The sequence below is a fragment of the Elgaria multicarinata genome, chromosome 3 (genome assembly GCF_023053635.1).
Source record: "Elgaria multicarinata webbii isolate HBS135686 ecotype San Diego chromosome 3, rElgMul1.1.pri, whole genome shotgun sequence".
In the NCBI taxonomy this organism is placed as follows: domain Eukaryota; kingdom Metazoa; phylum Chordata; class Lepidosauria; order Squamata; family Anguidae; genus Elgaria; species Elgaria multicarinata.
This window is the reverse complement of record NC_086173.1, coordinates 174,135,442-174,158,238: the sequence shown is the minus strand read 5'-3', so window position 1 is coordinate 174,158,238 and position 22,797 is coordinate 174,135,442. Positions and strand designations below refer to the sequence as shown.

General features: G+C 44.0%; 1 protein-coding gene across 1 annotated transcript in view; it reads left to right on the top strand.

Moving 5' to 3' along the window:
• LOC134396272 (zinc finger protein 850-like) overlaps positions 1–22,797 on the top strand; it is a 49,559-nt gene that overhangs the window by 706 nt on the left and 26,056 nt on the right. The window contains exons 3-4 of the mRNA XM_063122692.1: positions 601–1,073; positions 1,152–2,178. Coding sequence (XP_062978762.1) covers positions 601–1,073; positions 1,152–2,178 — 1,500 coding nt within the window. The remainder of the gene's footprint in view (positions 1–600; positions 1,074–1,151; positions 2,179–22,797) is intronic.

The window sequence follows — 22,797 nt, the reverse complement described above, 5'->3', positions numbered from 1 at the left end:
ATTTCAGCTCTTCTTTCTTTGTATCAGTGCAGAATACAAATGTCATTGACTCCGAAGACCTGACAAAACGTTGAGCAAAGCCCATTGATGGACTTGCTCTGTGGCAGAGATGGCTGCCAATCCATCTGACTTTGCTGCTATAATTGCATCTGCATCATATTGAAGATGTTACAGATATTATCTTAATGGTCTCCATGGAGGAGAGGAGAGTTAAGCCTTTTCAGAAGACAGCTCTGGAAAGCTTGCTTTTCATTTTAAGATTTAACTAGCCATTGAAAATAACCATTAGGGTTGAATTCCCACTTTCCTGTTCCCAGTTAAATGATCAGCTAGGAGACAATGGCAGATTTTAAGTGTATTTTATTTTTACAGTATTTTATGTTGTTCATTTATTCTCCCAACTACTTTATTTGAGTTACTCCATATAGATGAAAGCATTGTATGGCAGTCTAGTTCTCAGTTCTATTGATCGTCGGGATATTTAATGTGTTTGGAAGGATCTGCCTCACCAACGATTTTTTTTTTTATCCTGTGAATCAAATCAGCAACCATTTGTTTTGTTCCAAGATTTCAAGATGATTTCTGTGTTTATACTTGCAGGTGATCACAGGGAGAGCAAGAAAAATGGCCTACACCAGAGAAGGAAAACTGAAACTGAAGAGAAGAGGGAAAATGAATCTATTTCTTTGGAAGGATCATACGTCTGTGAAACTCCAATACTAGAAGCACCAAATAAAAAGAACATTCGTAAAAGGAAGAAACAGAGTAAAACTCAGAAGATTCATTCTAACTTTCAATGCCTAGTGTGTGAAAAACAATTCACTTTCCACTCACAACTTAACTTGCATAAAAGAATTCACACTGGGGAGAAGCCCTATAAATGCTTTGAGTGTGGGAAGAGCTTTGCTCGCAGAGAAACACTTATGCTGCATCAAAGAATTCACACTGGGGAGAAGCCCTATAAATGCTTAGAATGCGGGAAGAGCTTTCCTCGCAGAGAAACACTTACGCTGCATCAAAGAATTCACACTGGGGAGAAGCCCTATAAATGCTTAGAGTGCGGGAAGAGCTTTGCTCGCAGCATCAGCCTTAAGCTGCATCAAATAATTCACACTGGGGAGAAGCCCAATAAATGCTTAGAGTGCGGGAAGAGCCTTGCTCACAGCATCAGCCTTAAGCTGCATCAAAGAATTCACACTGGGGAGAAGCCCTATAAATGCTTTGAGTGTGGGAAGAGCTTTGCTCAGAGGACACAGCTTAAGCTGCATCAAAGAATTCACACTGGGGAGAAGACCTATAAATGCTTAGAATGCGGGAAGAGCTTTGCTCGCAGCATCAGCCTTAAGCGGCATCAAACAATTCACACTCAGGAGAAGCCCAATAAATGCTTAGAGTGCGGGAAGAGCTTTGCTCACAGCATCAGCCTTAAGCAGCATCAAAGAATTCACACTGGGGAGAAGCCCTATAAATGCTTAGAGTGCGGGAAGAGCTTTACTCAATGCTCAAGCCTTAAGGAGCATCATAGAATTCACACTGGGGAGAAGCCCTATAAATGCTTAGAATGTGGGAAGACCTTTGCTCAGAGGACACAGCTTAAGCAGCATCAAGTAATTCACACTGGGGAGAAGCCCTATAAATGCTTTGAGTGCGGGAAGAGCTTTGCTCGCAGAGACACACTAATACTGCATCAAAGAATTCACACTGGGGAGAAGCCCTATAAATGCTTAGAGTGTGGGAAGACCTTTGCTCAGAGGACACAACTTAAGCAGCATCAAAGAAATCACACTGGGGAGAAGCCCTATAAATGCTTTGAGTGCGGGAAGAGCTTTGCTCAGAGCATCAGCCTTAAGCAGCATCAAACAATTCACACTGGGGAGAAGCCCTATAAATGCTTAGAGTGCGGAAAGAGCTTTACTCAATGCTCAAGCCTTAAGGAGCATCATAGAATTCACACTGGGGAGAAGCCCTATAAATGCTTAGAATGTGGGAAGAGCTTTGCTCAGAGCATCAGCCTTAAGCGGCATCAAAGAATTCACACTGGGGAGAAGCCCTATAAATGCTTAGAGTGCGGGAAGAGCTTTGCTCAGAGCATCAACCTTAAGCGGCATCAAATAATTCACACTGGGGAGAAGCCCTATAAATGCTTTGAGTGCGAGAAGAGCTTTGCTCAGAGCAGCAGCCTTAAGCTGCATCAAAGAATTTTGTGTCATCTGCAAACTTGATAAGCGTTCCCTGCACCTTCTTCAACATTTAATAAAAATGTTGAAGAGCACTGGGCCCAGGACTGATCCCTGCGGTACCCCACTCCTTACCTCCCCTCAGATTGAGAAGGTACTGTTGATAAGCATTCTTTGAGTCTGAGTCTGTGGCCAACTATGTATCCATCTAATAGTTGTTCCATCTAGCCCACTTTTAGCTCTTTTGTTTATCGGAATATCCTGGGGCACTTTGTCAAAAGCTTTGCTGAAGTCAAGATATATGAAGTCCACAGCATTCCCACAGTTCACAAGGGAGGTTATCCAATTGTTCTTGACAAATCCCTGTTGGCTTCTAGTAATTATTGCATTGTTTTCAGGGTGCTTACAGATTAACTTCTTTAGAATCTGCTCCAGAATTTTCCCAGGGATGGATGTCAGACTGACTGGTCTGTCTTTTCCCAGGTTCCTCCTTTTTGCCCTGTTTGAAGAAGGGACAACGTTACCCTCCTCCAGACATTCGGCCCCTCACCCGTCTTCCATGATTTCGCAAAGATAATAGACAGCGGTTCTGAGAGTTCTTCCGCTAGCTCCTTCATTACTCTAGGATGCAGTTCATCAGGCCCTGGAGATTTGATCTCATTCAAGGAAATTAGGTGTTCTTTGACCATGTGTTTATCAATCTCAGATTGCAATCCTTCCCCCTGAACTTGTGCTTCACTTTCTCCAGAGGGGTCATAGACCCGCTTTTGGGAAAAGACTGAGCCAAAGTAGGAATTCAGCACTTCAGGCTTTTCTTTGTCATCTGTTATCAATTACCCATCCTCGTCAAGCAGTTGAACCACCATTTCTTTCCTGTGTGTTTTACTATTCATGTATCTGAAGAAAGCCTTTTTATTGCTTTTAGCATCCCTCGCTAATCTCAGCTCATTGTCAGCTTTAGCCTTCCTGACGCCATTTCGGCACTTCTGTGCCACCTGTCTGTACTCTTCTTTTGTAGCCTGGCCTTCTTTCCACTTCCTGTATGTATCCCTTTTTTGTTTTCAGATCATCTCTAAGCTTTTTGTGGAGCCACATTGGTTTCTTCTGTTGTCTTCTAACTTTTTTTCCTTTTTGGAATGGTTTGTAATTGTGCTGTTAAAATTTCTTTTTAAAAATACTCCCACCCATCTTGGACTCCTTTTCTCATTAGGGTCACTTGCCATGGGACCTTGCTTATCATAGTTCTGAGCTTATGAAAATCAGCTTTCCTAAAATCCAGAGTACGTGTATGGCTACACTCAGCTTTTGTCTCCTTTATAACCAAGAATTCAAGTACGAGGTGGTCGCTTTCCCCCAGAGTTCCTATAACTGCTACTTTAGCCACTAAGTCATCCCTACTGATCAATATCAAGTCAAGGATTGCTGATCCTCTAGTTCCTTCCTCCACTTTCTGTAGGAGGAAGTGATCACCCACACTTTTGGCAGTATTTGTTTCCGAAAAGATATCAGGGTAACTGAAGTCCCCCATCACTACTACATCACACTTCCTTGAAACACTGGCAATTTGTTTCTCAAAAGTTTAGTCCTTGTCTTCTCCTTAATTGGGTGATCAGTAGTAGACTCCAATTATAATTTTCTTTTTAGTCCTCAACACATTTTAACCCTGATGCTCTCGATGGGGCTCCCAGTCTGATCCGCCTGTATTTCAGTGCAGGGATAGGTATTTTTAACATATAGTGCAACTCCGCTTCCCTTTCGATTTCTTCTGCTCTTTTTGAACGAGTTACATTCTTCAATTGCTATATTCCAGTCATGGGAGTCATCCCACCAAATTTCAGTTATACCTATCATGTCGTATTTGCCTGCATGTAATAAAAGTTCAAGTTCATTCTGTTTGTTTCCCACACTCTGGGCATTAGCATATAGGCATTGAAGACTATGTGCTTTATAGTCTGTCTTTGTTCCTATATTGTTTTGGACAATATTTTGGGGCACTATTGGAGCTGTTCTCTGCGTTAGGATGCATGGGCCTTCTTCTACTGTTGCCTTCAAGTTTACATCTCCCAGCCCCATAAGATTCAGTTTAAAGCCCTCCTGATCAAGTTCTTTATGCTGTGGCCAAGCTTATTTGGGAACTATTCTTGACAAACATGAATTTTATGTTATTTCATAATAATTATGTTAAGGTTTGGAATGAAGTTAAAGGTTTTGCAAGATGGGAAAAGGTTCAACTGTCACTTTTGGAGAATTGCAACAATTAAAATGAATGTTTTGCCTAGAATATTTTTGTTTCAAACAATACCCATTGTAACATTGGATTTACCATTTGAGCAGTGACAGAGAGAGAGAGAGAGAGATCTATGTTTATACAGCAATCAAAAAACCCAAGAGTTAAAATAAAAATATTGCAGGATGCGAAAGAAAGAGGAGGGCTGGGCCTACCGGACCTCAAAGTGTATTTCTTGGACTGCTGTTTAATGTGGATGAAAGATTGGGTGTTGATGAAAAATAGGAGACTGTTGGAACTGGAAGGACACGAATTGAGATTTGGATGGCATGGCTATTTGTGGTACGATAAAGCCAAGGTTAACGGAAACCAAGGTTCAGTCATAAAATACCACTTTGGGTATCGGCCCGGGGGGGTATTCATAGAAGGGAATTGATAAATATGCCTAAATGGTTGACATATAAAGATGTATTACAAATGTCACAAGATGAATCTCAGTTAAAATCAAGGGAGGAACTGCTGAAAGATGGTCATAACTGTTTTGGCATGTACAAATTAGGTTTCCTTGTGCACAAGTCATGGAAAGGTTTAAAATAGACAAAAGAATGGTGGGTTTGAGCAATCAAAATCTGAATTTGAAATGACGTTATGTCCAAATGATGAACATGTTATCTCAAAGATACATAAACTTTTATTAAAGTACGAGACGGAGGATGAGCAGGTAAAAGACTATGATAAAATGGGCTCAAAACTTTGGATACAACATTTCAATGGAACAGTGGGAGAATATGGGGTGGAAAGGTTTGAAATTTACATTATGTTCAAGACTTAAAGAGAATTTTTTAATATGATGTACAGATGGTATATGTCTCCTGTAAAGTTGGCTGAAATGTATGAGTCCCTTGGGAAACTGTTGGAAATTAGGAGAAGGAGGAAACTTTTATCATCTTTGGTGGACTTGTAAAAAAGCCAAAGCATTCTGGATACAAACACACTCTTGAATTCAAAAAAATGAATGGATATTGAAGATGTTGGAGTTGGCGGAGATGGCAAAACTCACATCGATAACGAGAGAAAAGTCCACATCCACGTTTATTGTTAAGTATATGAAAAGAAATACTTGCTTAGTCATTAAAATTGTGTGTGTATGGCTATCTCAGGGTTAAACAGAGAAAGTCTATCTGTGGGCAATTACCTTGAGATAGAGGCTGTTCTGGGAACCTTGCCAAGATTCTAAGTTAGCCTCATCACAGCTGTATGTAATGTAGATAAGAATTGTGTAAGATGTGTATATAGTTTCTCACTTGTGTAAAATGGAACTGATCACTGCTTACTGATCACTGCTTACTGATCACTGCTCTATGGTCACTGCTCTCTGTGTATGCCTCAGTGTGCTGATCTGAACTGATCTGAATTGAACTGCACAGAAGCCTGAAGGAAATAAACCAGCTCTGCTGTGTAAGACCTGCGTGATGTGTGTTTGTTTCTGAGCACAAACAGAGTTCCAGAAAGAGAAAAGTTCTGGCACAATAACCCAACAAAGGTTATGGGCCCAGGAAAGCTACGTCAGCATAACTAGAAGAACCAGAACTTGGTGGGAACGGTGCAGTATCAGAACCAGAACCAGGAGTCTGCTAAAACAGAAAACTGTTGATGAAGGAAGACATCAAGCTGAAGCCAGTGCTGCAAAGTGAGGAAAAATCTCAGTCGGCTGACTCTGAGGAGGACTCTGAGCAGGAGGACGGTGAGATACAAATTCCTAAAGCAGAGGAAATGGCAGGAGCTAATATGTCTGGTTTGCATCAATTGTTAGAAAAGCTGAATGACTCTAACTATGCATTATGGTCTTACAAAATGCAAATGTATCTGATTCAGGCTGAACTGTGGTATGTAGTCACAGAGGATCCACCAGATAGAGCAGATCCACAGAATGCTAAATGGTTTAAGGACGATGCAAAAGCAATGGCAGTTATTGCATTAGCTGTGGAAGACTCTCAAATTTCCTTCATTCAGTTTTTGAATACATCAAAAGAGTGCTGGAATGCGCTACAAGCTGTATATCAAAGAGAAACAGCGGGCAGTAAAATAATTCTAACCCGGAAGCTGTATGGAATGAAGCTGAAACTAGGGGAGTCTATGTCAAACCATTTGAAAAGCATGAGAGAAATCTTCAATCAACTCAGGGCACGAGGGATGGAGTTTACAACTATACACCAAGTTTATGTGATTTTGTCAAGTCTTGATTCATCGTACGACGCGGTTGTCACCATGATGGAAAGTCAAGAGGAGAAAAATTTAACCCTCGAGTATGTAGCTGGAAAACTACTGGAAACCTATGAAAGAAGACAAGCTTCAAAACAACAGAGCCTTAAACATCCTGTGGCTGAATTTCAACAAAGCCATAAATCTTCTGATGTGGTGGCTGCATTAAAGGCAAGGAAATGCTTTAACTGTGGTTCCACAGGACACTTAAGGCGGGATTGCAACAACAAGAAGAAGAAAAAGCAGTCGACAGCAAAGTGGAGAGAAGAAAACAAAATAAATGAAGCTGAATCAACAAAGAAGTGTCTTCTAGCAAGAGTCAAAGAGACAATGAATCCTTGGTTTTTGGACTCTGGGGCTTCAATAAGTATGGCAAAAGACAAACTTTCATTTGTAACCTTGGAAACTTCTACTTCAAAGCAAAAGTGTGTTACCCTTGCAAATGGAACAAAAATCCAGATTTGTGGTGTGGGTAATGTATATTTTGATTGTCTGGGAGTTGAACTACAAAGTGTTTTATATGTACCAGAATTAGAAACAAACCTTCTAAGTGTGTTTCAGTTAACAGAAATGGGGTATGAGGTTTGTTTTACTGAAGAAAATTGTACTATAAAACAGGGAAACAAGGTGTGTGTGCAGGGAATAATGAAAGAATCTTTGTATGTGATTAATACTTGTACAGAAAATGAAGTTGTAGCCAGCAAAGTCACAACAAAAACAATAGCCAATTGCAAACCACACCAAGAGTGCATCCATTTAACTCATAAAAGGTTTGGTCACGCTAACTATAAAACAATTTCTAAGATTCCAGAATTGTGTGAAGGGGTGAAAATCAAACCATGTTCTAACTATGTAGAATGTAATGTATGCAGTGAAACCAAGTGTCATAAGTCAAAGATTCCAAAACATAGTGAGAGAACAACAAAAAGAATTTTTGAATTAATTCATGCAGATCTTGCAGGTCCTTTTGAGACAAGTCAAGGAGGAAACAGATTTTTCTTGTCTATTGTTGATGATTACAGTAGATTTGGATTTGTGTATGTGTTAAAACAGAAGAGTGAAACTTTTGGAAAGTTTAAAGCCTTTGTTAAGTGGAGTAAAAATAGATTTAAAGAACCTATAGCTAATCTAAGAACGGACCGGGGAGGTGAATTTCTCAGCAACCAATTTAAAAAATTCCTCAGTGATGAGGGTATACAACATGACCTTACTGCTCCATATTCACCATTTCAAAATGGAGTTGCAGAAAGGAAAAACAGAACCTTGCAGAACATGTTAAGAGCTCTATTGAAAGAGTCAGGATTGTCTAACCTGTTCTGGGCAGAAGCTTTGTCCACCTCAAATTATTTGTTAAACAGGCTTTACCACTCTGTACATGAAAAAACTCCATATGAAATGTTTTACAAAAGAAAACCTAGAGTGTCACATATAAGGGTTTTTGGAAGTAAATGTTTTGCTCATGTTCAGAAAGAAAACAGACCAGGAAAGCTAGCTCAAAGAGGTTTGGAATGTAAACTGTTGGGATATGATACACAAACAAAAGGCTATCGTTTGTGGTCTCCATATCACAAAAGTGTAATTGTGAGCAGAGATGTAGTTTTTCATGAACAAATGCAGGAAACAAAACAGTATGTAAGTTTGCCTGTAGAACAGAAAGCTGTAGAAACAGAAGAAATTCCTGAACAATCTCAGCAAGAGAGGGAAGGGGAAGAAACTGTGGAGGAGGAAACTATGCCTGTAACTATGCCAAGACGATCAGAAAGGGAATGCAAAGCTCCAATTCGTTACTCAGATGAATACCAAAGCAAACAGGTTTCTCATAGAGCTTTACTAATAGCCTATGAACCTACTTCATTTGAGGAAATTCAGGAAATGGAACCTACAGAAGCTCAGGGCTGGCATGAAGCAATGTCAGAGGAAATCAGAGCAATGGAAAAAAATGAAACGTGGGAGCTAGTACCTTTACCTGAAGGTCGTAAAGCCATTACCTGTAAATGGGTATTCAAAGTAAAACAAAATGAGAAAGGACAGGTGGAACGTTACAGAGCAAGATTGGTAGCAAGAGGATTTGCTCAAAAATATCTAATAGATTTTGAAGAAGTTTATGCACCTACAACAAAATACTCAAGTGTAAAACTTTTGTTAAAAATTGCAGCAGAAAAACAATTGAATGTATTTCATTTTGACATCAAAACAGCTTTCTTATATGGAGATTTAACAGAGGAAATTTACATGACTCAACCAAAAGGTTTTGTTAAAAATCCAGGGTTAGTTTGTAAATTGAAAAAATCCATATATGGTTTGAGGCAAGCAGCAAGGTGTTGGAATAAGAAACTGGACAATGTATTGATCAAAATGGGTTTTAAACAAAGCAAAGCTGATCATTGTTTGTACACAAAACAGGATGGTTCAAATGTAGTGTATTTGCTGATTTATGTAGATGATTTGTTACTGGTTTTTAATGAAGAACAGAAAAACACATTTGTAAATCAGCTGCAAAGACATTTTGAGTTAAAAGACCTTGGTTCAGTGAAAAGTTATTTGGGAATGCAAATTTCAAAAGATTCTAACACAGGGTCATTTCTGATTGAACAAAGTGGCAAAATTAAAAAATTGCTGGAAGAACACAGCATGGAGAATTGTAAAATTGTTGCCACTCCTATGGTCACTGATTTTCAAAATCAGACAGACAGTACTGAAATGGAAGACATACAGAAATATCAGAGTGTGATTGGAAGTTTACTTTATCTAGCAAACCTAAGTAGACCAGATATTACATTTGCTGTAAATCTTTTAAGCAGAAAAATGACAAAACCTTCTGTAACTGATTGGACAGCTGTAAAACGTGTATTGAGATATCTAAAAGGTACAATCAATTACAAATTGGAAATATCTACACACAAAGATGGAAATTTCTGTGTTTATGCAGATGCTGACTGGGCTAACGCAATTGATAGAAAGTCTACCAGTGGAGCAGCATTCTTTTACAATCAATCCTTGATTGATTGGTATACAAGAAAAAAAAATTGTGTAGCAACCTCTAGTGCAGAAGCAGAATATATCAGCTTATCTCTGGCTTGTAATGAGATTGAGTGGTATAAACAATTATTTGCTGATCTAAGGTTGGAAATTGAGACACCAGTAACCATATTTGAGGATAATCAGGCATGTATTAGTATGGCTACATCTGAAAAGTGTAAACCAAGAACTAAACATGTGGATGTTCGTTATTCTCATGTGAAAGATATAATTCAGAAGGGCTGGATTAAGCTTGAATATTGTCCATCTGAAATGATGTTGGCTGATTTATTCACAAAACCAGTATCAATGGTAAAACACAAAGAGATGCTTTTAAAGCTGGGTCTCAGATTGTAACACAATTTAAACAACATGCGCAAGAGGAGGACTGTTAAGTATATGAAAAGAAATACTTGCTTAGTCATTAAAATTGTGTGTGTATGGCTATCTCAGGGTTAAACAGAGAAAGTCTATCTGTGGGCAATTACCTTGAGATAGAGGCTGTTCTGGGAACCTTGCCAAGATTCTAAGTTAGCCTCATCACAGCTGTATGTAATGTAGATAAGAATTGTGTAAGATGTGTATATAGTTTCTCACTTGTGTAAAATGGAACTGATCACTGCTTACTGATCACTGCTTACTGATCACTGCTCTATGGTCACTGCTCTCTGTGTATGCCTCAGTGTGCTGATCTGAACTGATCTGAATTGAACTGCACAGAAGCCTGAAGGAAATAAACCAGCTCTGCTGTGTAAGACCTGCGTGATGTGTGTTTGTTTCTGAGCACAAACAGAGTTCCAGAAAGAGAAAAGTTCTGGCACAATAACCCAACATTTATATCTGAACAGAAAGCTCTGAGAGCATTTTTGCAAGAAACCGAGAGAAACGATGTATTTGTCTGTGGAGATATAGTTAAGATAGAAGAAAGAAATGAATTTGTTTACTGTGTTAAATGTAATGGAGGAATGAGAAAAGATACTTCGCATTTCTGATATGAAGAAAGCCGAAAGTACACCTTAACCTTAAATGATTTTTTTATTGTACTTTTGTTTGTACTCTTTGTAATGTTCTTGTGGTATGGATGTCTGTGGTGTTTGTAATAATAATAAAAAATTATGCTAGGAAGACATGTTGTCTGTGACTTTGGGGAAAAATAAATAGGAGGCAGTAGTTTTTAAATGACTAATATATATAAGGTGCCTGAAAGCACACAACTACCCAAATCACTAGTGAAGAGAGATGATTAACAAGAAACCCATTTATGGTTTGGGTCGTTGTGTGCTTTCCGGCACCTTACATATATTAGTCTGTGCCTTTGGGGACAGTACTGTACGGATGCAACGGGTAAGAATTTATTAAATAGCGCCCGCCTTGCCTTGCGTTGCCTCACTGGTCACCACCACTACCGCCACCTCGCCCCATGCTGCTGCTGCCACTACTGCTGCCGCAGCAGCCTCTCCCACAGGGATTGTCCATCCGGGCGCAAATATTCCCCAGCCAGGCTAATGGCGAATGCGATCTGTGCACTTTCCTGGAGTTCAGAAAATGTGCAGCCTGCTCCCCCACGCCCCCCACGCTTTCCCCAGAGGTTTTAAAATAAATTGAAAATTCCCCCCGGAGCCCCCCAGAGGGTATGATAACCCAGAGATTCTGGGGGAAACTGGCCAGGTGGTTACCAGAGCTGCACTCCTGGAACAATCCTCATGGCCTTGGGGACTCACAGCGTCAGGCAAAGTGTATTCCTCCCAGATCAGCAGGCAAGTGCTTAAGCCAGGACTACTCAGACAGCTTGGGAAGGTGCTGGCTCCAGGGAAAGTTTCTTTCCCCACAATCGGACATACTGTGAGGACTTTTCTTCCACATTTTCAGCACTCCATGCTTGTGTGAATTTTCTATGGGTCATCAAAGTTGATTGATGAAATATTCTACTCCAATTGTATTCGTTCTCCTGTAACGGAGTCTTCTAAAACCAAGGGCTCTGCTCTATGGAAAGGTTTTTCCACATTCCAGTTACTATTAGAATTTACTGGACTCTTCCTTATGTGCGACCTTCAAAGCAATTTCAAGCCTTTGCTATGATGGACGCTCACTGCACAGTTTGAGTGCTGATAGAGCTTCTGCCTGCATGAATTTTGTGATGTGATTTAAGATGTATTGCATGACTACAACGTAAATAAATACTACTACTACAATGCCAAACAATGCAACACAAGAAGATAATTAATCACAATAAATAAGATTAAAAGTCAGAAATATAAAATCAAATTACACTAAATAAAACCTAAGTGCAGCTGACTGAGAGACAAGGACTGCGCTATGTTTTCTCTGTGGGCAAGTATGGATTTGCTATGGGCAAATGCTTTCATGGGCTTTAATATATCCTGCTTTTAGGGATGAAGGGAGCCCTGCTGTTCACATAACGGGCTCAAGTTAAAGGAAGCCAGATTCCGGCTGGACATCAGGAAAAACTTCCTGACTGTTAGAGCAGTGCGACAATGGAATCAGCTACCTAGGGAGGTTGTGGGCTCTCCCACACTAGAGGCATTCAAGAGGCAGCTGGACAACCATCTGTCAGGGATGCTTTAGGGTGGATTCCTGCATTGAGCAGGGGGTTGGACTCGATGGCCTTGTAGGCCCCTTCCAACTCTGCTATTCTATGATTCTATGATCCTAAGAGCGGGTGGAAATCAGTTCGCTTCCGCCCCTTTTTGGGGTTCAAGTGCAGGGAACAGAGAGGGCTTAGAGTGGAGCCATGGGATGCATTGGGAGAGAAACTCTGATTCATCAGCAGACCTCTTATTTCCAGAAGGGCCAAAGGTTTTCCTGCCTTGAGCCTGAGATGGAGTCAGACCTGCTCTCAAAGAAGGGGTCCAGGTGTGGAACAAGAGGCCACCATGAGAAGAAGTTGCCATGTGTGTTTTAGTCCTCACGACTAGAGGCTCCATGGATCCAGAATCTTCCTGTACCCTGATAAAACTTCACCTAACATTAGGGTGACCCTATGGAAAGGAGGACAGGGCTCCTGTATCTTTAACAGTTGTGCTGAAAAGGGAATTTCGGCAGGTGTCATTTGTATACATGCAGAAGCTGGTGAAATTCCCTCTTCATCGCAACAGTTAAAGCTGCAGGAGCTATACTAGAGTGACCAGATTTAAAAGAGGGCAGCTTTAACTGTGGTGATGAAGAGGGAATTTCACCAGGTTCCCCATATTATAAAAATGACACCTGCTGAAATTATTGTTTCTATGCAACTGCTAAAGATACGGGAGCCCTGTCCTCCTTTTCATAGGCTCACCTTACTTGACCTCTCTCTTTTTAGAGCATCTATTCTTGTTTAGAGTTCTGAAGGGCACCAGGTTGGGGAACACTATTCTGCAGCAAGGGCAGGCAGCAGGACCGAGGGCTCCCATGCCGGAGGCTGCGTTACGCACTCAAAGGGGAAACGGCTGTGGATCCCACAAAGCCCCCAGGAGCAGATGGGGCGGCGATGCTGCTGGGGGGATAAAAGACACACACCCCCATTGTGCAAAAGCCCCCTTCCCAAGTCCGCGTCTTTGCCAGGAGCCTCTGCGGCTCTCTAGTGCTGCCTCCACCGAAGGGTTAAAGAGGCGGAGAGGGGGCTGGGTCCTAGAGCCCAGGCTGGATGAGGCCCCTCCCTTCCGGCCCCACACTTCCTCCCCCCCATTGCAAAGGCGCCTGGGATTCCCCCCCTGCTCCTGCGAGCCTCGCCTGTCCGCTGTCTGCAGCCTCTTTTCCCCTGCGAAGGAGCCGGTGAGTGCAGATTGCAAGGGGGTCCCAGGGGGGAGGGGGCGGAAAGAGAGCCCCCCCAGGACAGGGGGTGCAGGTTTGGGGCAGGGGGTGGGTTGGAAGAGAGAGGGTGCCCCGAGCTCCCTCCCCAGGGGACTGACCCACTTGGGGACCCTCCAGGAGACCCCCGCCTTGCACCTCCTTCCCTCCCTATAACTTGGGGATCGCGGAAGGGAAGGCTGCAGAAAGGAGGGGGGTCTGCGAGGGACCCAATAGGAAAGGTCCCGGGTGGGGAGGAGGAATGTCCCACCTGCGGGCAAAAGGCTGCCCTGGTGTCCTGTTTGCATTGCAATTTTTGTTTTGTTTCCTCTCCCTGATGTAAACCTAGTGAATAAGCAAAATTCATAAGCCACTTTGGTCACGAGGCCTTCGAAATACAACCTGGGGCGCTTTTGATGTATCAGGTGAGCCCGATCTTCACATCCTGAGAGTGGGGAGAAACCGCTGTTACTCAGGTCCCTGTTTGGGGTTCAAGTGTTGGGAGCAGAGAGGGCTTAGAAAGGGAGCGGTGGGACGGATTGGGAGATAAACTCTGGTTCATTGGAGATGTAGAACCAGAGCAAGGGCTGGCACTTTCAGCTTTTGGTAAATACCCTGCCCTTTAAAGAACCAATGTTTTTCCTTAAAATGTGTTCATACAAAATATCGGAGCCAGCAAACTTTTGCTCTTCCATCTTTCCTCTCTTCTCCATTTCTGCTCCCACCAGGCATCAAAAAAGTCTCCTTCCTTTACTCCCAATTTCCCTTTTGAGGCAAGGACTTTCCTTTAGGAATTCAAACAGAGAGCTGCATGAATTAGATCCAGCTGTGGCCAACTTAATACCCAGGACCTGTCTCAGATTGGTCTCCGCAACCCTGGCCACACAGGAATCAGGCTCCTGGTTGAAAAAGAGGTTCTGACTCTGACCCAATGGGAGAGAGAGAGACACTAAGGGAGCCTTAAGATATGCATGGTTCATAAAGGAAGTAAATGCAAAAGAACGTCTCATACAGAAGCAAAAGGTGAAACATGTAATGACTACAATGAAATACATGGCTACGCTGTGCAAAATACTCTACAGTTTAACTTTTGCTTGGGCTGTAAGAAAACAATATGAAAACACTACGTGGCCCAACTAGCGGCAGTTGAAGTGTTATTTAGCTCTACTTCAACTTCCACCAGTCCAAACTAGTTGGATGCAATGCTAAAAGTGTTCAATTACGTAACATTAGAGTTGAAACTTTTGCAGAAAAGGAAGGAAAGAGAGCAGGGATGGCGTGAGGTTCAGAGGAAGGTGTAGCTCTCTATCCCCAGGCAGAGATCTGAAGAACAGGATGTTGCAGACCCAGAGCAAAGGTGGAAGAGACTCCTCTTGTGAACTCAGTGTAACAGGGTGTTGAAGGACCACATTTCTCAGACAAAAGGTGTTCTGGTGTCATGTACGCATTGCGTTTTGTTTCCTCTCCCTGTTTTAAACTGTACCAGGATACCTATTCTTTACATTAGAATCATAGAATAGTAGAGTTGGAAGGGTCCTACAAGGCCATCCAGTCCAACCCCCTGTTCAATGCAGGAATCCACCTTAAAGCATCCCTGACAGATGGCTTCCCAACATTTCTAGCCAGCAGATGATAACCTTCATTGGCTGCCAGTCCAGGTCCGGGCCCGATTCAAAGTGCTGGTATTAACATTTAAACCCCTAAACTGCTTGGGGCCAGGCTATCTGAAGGAACGCCTCCTCCCATATGTACCTTGCATAATAGCTATAAATTAAAAGTATCTGCTACCTGTCCTTCCCCGGGGAGAATTAGGTGAAACAAGCATAGCTATACATCACACCTGATAAGAGCTGGTCGAATTGGAATCACACCAGGTTGGGGGACGCTGTTTTATGGCTCTGGATCCCACAAAGCCCCCAGGAGCAGATGGGGCGGCGATGCTGCAGAGGGGGAGAAAAGTCCCCACCCCCCAATGGAAAAGCCCCCTTCCCAGGTCCGTGTCTTTGCCAGGAGCCTCTGCGGCTCTCTAGTGCTGCCTCCATCGGAGGGTTAAAGAGGCGGAGAGGGGGCTGGGTCCTAGAACCAAAGCTGGATGAGCACCCTCCCTTCCCGCCCCACACTTCCTCCCCCTCCCCATTGCAAAGGAGCCTGGGATTCTCCCCCTGCGCCTACGAGCTTCGTCTGTCCGCCGCCTGCAGCCTCTTTTCCCCTGCAAAGGAGCCGGCGAGTGCAGATTGCAAGGGGGTCCCAGGGGGGAGGGGGCGGAAAGAGCCCCCCCCCCAGGACAGGCGGGTTTGGGGCAGGGCGTGGCTGGGAAGAAGGAGGGAGCCGTCTCCAGGGGACTGACCCACTTGGGGCCCCTCCAAGAGACCCCCCCACACCTTGCACCTCCTTCCCTCCCCATAACTAGGGGATCGCGGAAGGGAAGGCTGGAGAAAGGGGGGGTGTCTGGGAGGGACCCAAGAGGAAAGGTGACAGGTGGGGAGGAGGAATGTCCCCCCTGCAGGCAAAAGGCTGCCCTGGTGTCCTGTTTGCATTGCATTTTTGGTTTTGTTTCCCCGCCCTGTTTCAAACCTAGTGAATAAGTAAAATTAATAATTATTATTTTTTTAATTATTATTATTTATTTATATAGCACCATCGATGTACATGGTGCTGTACAGATTATACACAGTAAATAGCAAGACCCTGCCGCATAGGCTTACAATCTAATAAAGTTGTAGTAAACAATAAGGAGGGAAAGAGAATGCAAACAGGCACAGGGAAGTGTAAACAGGCACCGGGTAGGGTGAAGCTAACAGTATGGAGTTAGAACAAACTCAAAGTTTAAAAGCTATAGGGAAAAGAAAAGTTTTTAGCTGAGTTTTAAAAGCTGTGATTGAGTTGGTAGTTCTCAAGTGTTCTGGAAGAGCGTTCCAGGCATGAGGGGCAGCAGAGGAAAAAGGACGGAGCCGAGTAAGGGAAGTGGAGGTCCTTGGGCAAGTCACTTTGGTCACGAGGCCTTCGAAATAAAACCTGGGGCACTTTTGTTGATTAAGAAGGGAGCCTGCTGTTGGTTTTCGGACGTCCCTCTTTGATGTATCAAGTGAGCCCGATATTGACATCCTGAGAATGGGGAGAAATCGATGTTACTCTGTTGCAATTTTGGGGTTCAAGTGCTGGGAGCAGAGAGGGCATAGAAAAGGGAAATTCACCAGGTGATCCATGTATGCAAATGGTAGCCACTGAAAATGCCTTTTCAACACAACTGTTAAAGATAGAGTTGGAAGGGGCCTACAAGGCCATCGAGTCCAACCCCCTGCTCAATGCAGGAATCCACCCTAAAGCATCCCTGACTGGTGGTTGTCCATCTGCCTCTTGAAGGCCTCTAGGGGGGGAGAGCCCACAACCTCCCTTGGTCACTGGTTCCATTGCCGTACTGCAGTACTGTTAGCATAGGTGCCTCCATTTTCTAAAGGAAGCTGTAAAGTAGCCATTATACAGCAGGCAAAATGTCATGTATGCGAGAATATCTCCTTGAGTGCATCCTCGCATCTGTCTTATCTAACATAAACAAGCGCTTTGGCTCCAGTGCTCCTGGGTCAAAGTTAACTTTCTGTAACTTACTGTAAGGCCAAAGGTATTGTTTACAGAACAGAGAGAACTGTTTAGCAAAATTAGCTATGCTCCAGTGTTATGTTCTGATTGGTTTATGCTGCAACAGGGCCCTGCCCCTTGCAGGCTTCAAATGCTGTGCTGAATTCCCAATGTCTTTGTCTGATTGCTCCCTTTGAAGAGACCAGACCTTGATTACTAATCAATAAAGCGCTTTTGAACCCTCTGTCGCAGAACGTGTGGAGTTGTGCTTAGGGGCTGTTTGGATTTCGTCCCTGGGTGAAAGAACATTGATCTAACGGTACAACTGTTAAAGATACAGGAGCCCTGTCCTCGTTTTCATAGGGTCACCCTAAACCATTCATCTCTTAAGGCTTCCTTAGTGGCATATTTCATGTGTTTAAAAAGCTGAAAAAGTATTCAGTGTTTTCTAGCTTAACTTTTAAAATAAACGTTCACACATTATTAACTTTTAATGGCATTAATTCAGCTCTGGTTACACTCTCTCTCTCTCTCCCGTTGGGGCAGAGTCAGAACTTCATTTTCAACCACAAATCTGGTTCCTTTGGGACGGGGGTCGCGGAGCCCCCTTGGAGACAGGTGCTGGCTCTTACGAACAAGGAGGGGGGCCTGTTCTTCTCAGCTGCACCCTGTCGAAGAATTCAAGCAAATAGCTATGTGGGCTTCCCCTGAGCCCACCCTGTGCGAATATAATTGCTTTGGGCCTCTTCTCTAGAAATCAAAGTATCTACGCTTCCGCAGTAACTGGAAAATGTATTAAGGTTGCAACCGTGAGACGAAGTCTTGTGAAGGGTATTGAAACACTAGTTTCACAAGATTGTGTGCCTCCTAGGACCGTTAGAGGGTGTCGTGGCTTGCTTTAGAAACAGCTAACCATGAAATGAACAGACGGGCACAAGTTTCTCAGTAATCATTGACGTCTTGTTTTTCTGTCCTTGAAAAGATTGCACTCTGCACATGCGTAAAATCCTTACTTACAACTGGCTGAGAGGCTTACCTGTTACTGTTTTATGATTGACGTATTCCATGGAGCGGTTCTGCCTTGTTTCGAAGGGGACTGACCCTATAAGGAGGTTAAGGCTTTCCTGAAAATAGCGGGCAGTTCTTTGGGTCCTCTGAGGGCTTCCGCCTTGCAGTGCTAAGCGCTGCTTGTAATAAACTTTCTCGAAAGAGAGAAACGTGTCTTCGAGTCTTTGAGCACCACTCAGTGATCCCACTTAGAGGAGACGCGCCTTTCCAGGGTTCCTCGACACCCCCTTGAAATATCAGCACTGAAGTTTGGGCCTGTGGCCTACCTTGCCAGGCTGGTGTTTACAGGAAGCAAATTATTGGGGAAGGCACATGGGCCTTGTTGCTGGAGGGGGGGGGCGGTTGTTCAGCCATCCTTCAGCAGAATGATCAGCCAAGCAGCCATCTGGCTCCGTTACGAGGTTTTGCCAAGGTGGGAAGGTGGGAACCTTCTCACGGAGAACCCTGGTGTGCCTCCTTCACACTCTCCGTTTTAATTCCTACAGCGCAGCACAGTCCCTGCCTCAAAGGAAAAATTGGCAGCCAAGGAAGGAGACTGTTTCGAGTCCTGGTGGGAGCAGAAGAGAATGAAGATGAAAGAGCAAAGCTTTGCTGGCCCTGAGGCAGGAAACATACAGGGAGGGAGCAGTGCAGAGCCCTGGGAAGGAAGAGTGCAGGAGGACCAGCCTGGGAGCAACACCTGCTCAGAGACGGAGCGCCAGGGCTTCAGGGACTTCTGCTACCAGGAGGCCGAAGGGCCCAGAGAGGTTTGCAGCCGACTCCACCACCTTTGCCGCCAGTGGCTGAAGCCAGAAAGGAACACGAAAGCTGAGATGCTGGACCTGGTGGTCCTGGAGCCGTTCCTGGCTGTCCTGTCCCCGGAGGTGGAGCGCTGGGTCAGAGAGTGTGGAGCGGAGACCACTTCCCAGGCGGTGGCCCTGGCAGAAGGCTTCCTCCTGAGCCAGGCAGAGGACCAAGAGCAGGTGAGAGCATTTCATCCTGATGACTAGCAGGGACTGTGTTCTTAATACTTCCCTCATCTTTATTTTACATGTCCTCTAAGGAAGAGATGCCCCAATTTCCAATGACACCTGCAAGTATAGTCATGTGTAGAGCAGGCCGTTGTTAAAATATGCAATTCCCTACCAGAGGATGCAGGGATGGCCATGAATTTTGACTGTTTAAACGGGTTAGACAATTTTTTGGAGGAGAAGGCTATGAATGGCTATATCCTACCTCCAGTATCCTAAGCAGTGTGTCTATGTACACCAGTTGCTGGGGAACATGGGCTGGAGGGTGCTGTGACACTCATGTCCTGCTTGTGAGTTCATGGACAACAGCTGATGGACCACTGTGGGGAGAGAATCCTGGAGGAGATGGACCCTTGTTCTGATCCAGAATGGCTTTTTTCATGTTCTTATGATCACAGGAAAACTGAATGGGTTTATGAAGTTCTGGGGAAGGAGGGGATCCTTCTTCAGCCAGTGGCAGAGTCTCCTCCCAACAGGACAGGAAGAGCATTCGTAGACGCCAAACTGCTGTTTTTACAGCGGAAGATGCTGGATATCAGGGAATGTCTGGGAGGTTCTGTCTTTCCTCCTGGCTGGTTTTTGGAGGGTGTTCAAGCGCTTTGCTTATGCCAGGGTTGATATCTCAGCCCCCTGACAAAGACACATGGCTTTTTGTCTTGGATGGTAGATCCACTTTAGAATGAGACCTGAAAGGTAAAGCGAATGGGAAATGCTGCCCTTGCCTTGACCTGACCCATTTCTTTCCTTCCCACCTCCCCCTTCTCTGTCTGGGATCCTCCCTCCTGTAAACAAAGTAAGTTTAAGAAAACTTACACTTTTGGAGCGAATGCAGCTTTTGTGCTCACAGATGCGGGTTCTGATGGTTCTTGTGGCCATACCAATGTACAATAAATTACATGGACGCTTGATGGCACGAATCGCAAAAGCTGCATTCACTGCAAAAGACTTCAGCCACGTCTGGACAAGCATTTTCTTGATATGGGCCATGATGACAAAGACCTGAGATTCTGGATTATTGAAAGGTTTCAAGGATGTGGGACAAGAGTAGACCATCAACTACGAAGGAGGGAAATATTCTGGATTTTCACCTTAAGGACATTACAACCACAAGGACTCAACGAAGAGTGTAAATGGATGCCTTGGTTGTAATCCTGTTCTTCTATTTTAAAGTACAGCTCTGTTGTATTCCTTTTCTCTCATTTCTTGTCATTGGTTTGATACGTATTTTCATTCGTATATGTAGTAAGTATTATTAGGTTTGTCTTAACGATGTTTTAAGCATCATATCAGTCCACTCAGTCCCCTTTAAGGGAGCATACAGGCCGTGAGTACGGTTGTTTCACGTTTTAGGATTTGAAAAGCAGCCTAATCAGGAGCAAATTTCAGAGATTACTTACTCCTCAATTAGTTGAGGAGGTCAGGGAACGCTTATCGAATTTACAGATGACACCAAATTGGGTGGGATAGCTAATACCCTGGAAGACAGAAACAAACTTCAAAGTGATCTTGATAGGCTGGAGCACTGGGCTCAAAACAACAGGATGAAATTGAATAGGGATAAATGCCAAGTTCTACACCCAGGAAAAAGAAACCAAATGCACAGTTACAAGATGGGGGATACTTGGCTCAGCAATACTACAAAGGAGAAGGATCTTGGAATTGTTGTAGATCGCAAGCTGAATATGAGCCAACAGTGTGATGTGGCTGCAAAAAAAGCAAATACCATTCTGGGATGCATTAATAGAGCTTCCAAATTGTGTGAAGAACTGGTTCTCCTCTATTCAGCACTGGTTACACCACATCTTGAGTATTGGGTCCAGTTCTGGACACCACACTTCAAGAAGGATGCAGACAAGCTGGAGCGTGTTCAAAGGAGGGCCATGAGGATGATCACGGGTCTGGAGACAAAGCTCTATGAGGAGAGATTGAAAGAACTGGGCATGTTTAGCCTGGAGAAGAGAAGATTGGGAGGAGACAAGATAGCACTCTTAAAATATTAAAAAGGTTGTCACACAGTGAAGGGCCTGGATCTCTTCTCAATCCTCCCAGAGTGCAGGACACGGAATAACGGGCTCAAGTTAAAGGAAGCCAGATTCCAGCAGGACATCAGGAAAAACCTCCTGACTGTTAGAGCAGTATGACAAAGGAATCAGTGACCTAGGGAGGTGGTGGGCTCTCCCACACTAGAGGCCTTCAAGAGGCAGCTGTTCAACCACCTTTCAGGTATACTTTAGGGTGGATTCCTGCATTGAGCAGGGGGTTGGACTCTGGCCTTGTAGGTTCCTTCCAACTCTATGATTATATGTACACCGGTTTCTGGGGAACGCGTGCAGGAGGTTGCTGTTGCACTCATGTCCTGCTTGTGCTCTTCTTACGTTCTTATGATCACAGGAGAAATGAATGGGTTTGTGAAGTTCTGGGGAAGGAGGGGATCAGAGTGTCAGTGTGAGAGTCCTCCCAACAGAACAGGAATAGCATTTGTAGATGCCAAACTGCTGTGTTTACAGTGGAAAATGCTGGATATCAGGGTTGAACTCTCAGCCCCCTGACAAAGACACAAGTTCCTGTGCTGTGTGGCTTGGATGGTAGATCAACTTTAGAATGAGACCTGAAGGGCAAAGCGATTGGGAAACGCTGCCCTTGGCCTTGACCTGAGCCGTTTCTTTCCTTCTCTAATCGCTCTTCTCTGCCTGGAATCCTCCCTCCTGCTTCAGGTCGAGGGGATGTTGGCCAGAGCACCCACAGATATCCCTGAGGCAGAGAAGGCTCCACCGGGCATCACACAGAGGCCGCTGGACAGGTGGATCTTGCAGGAGGGGGACGGAGGACCCTCCTCACTGGGTAAGGATTAGTGCACGTATTTCCCCATGGTCTCCCTCCCTCAATTATGCCTGAAGTGCATGAGCTGTCTTAATGTTCTCCTTGAGCCTGATTTTGCTGGGGGAGATACTCAAAAAGGAAATGTTGTTTAGTAATGTGGTTCGAGGGTATCAGACCCACTCTGGCCCGGTCTTACACACTCACCAACTAAGGTCCTCCTCCAGGCACCTACTCAGAGGGAAGATCAGAGGACGACAACAAAGGAGAGGCCTTCTCTGTGGTGGCCCTCCCAACTGTGGAACAATCTCCCCAATTTGGTTCACATGGCACCGACATTGTTATCTTTTCAGTGCCAGGTCAAGCAATATGTAATTAGCAATATGTAATTAGCAATATGTAATTAATTAGCCTGGGTCTGTTTTTATAGGGTCATAGTTTTAAAACTTGTTATAGTAGTTTTATATGTATGTGTATATTGTATATTTTCGCAGTTTTAAATATTTGGATATTGTTTTTAAGTGCTTCGGCTATGGTATGGTAAACAAATGCAATAAATAAAAAAACAATGAAAATAAACAATGAAAATGGGAATAGTTAAGAATGTGAACTTACCTTCTCACCTTCTTTACCTTCCTCACAGGGAGCAAAACAACCTGCAGGGGAAGTGAACTGATCCTGGGGGCTCCTTCTGGGCCTCGTTGGCTTGGTGGTGGAGTGGAAGCGGTTTCTGCACAGCCTGGGCAGGTAGGGGAGTCCTGGGGGCCTCCGTCTCCTGCGCATCTCTTTGGTCCTGGAAGAACCTGCCCCTTTAGCCTTTGCTCTTATTATTATTATTATATTTATTTGTATCCCG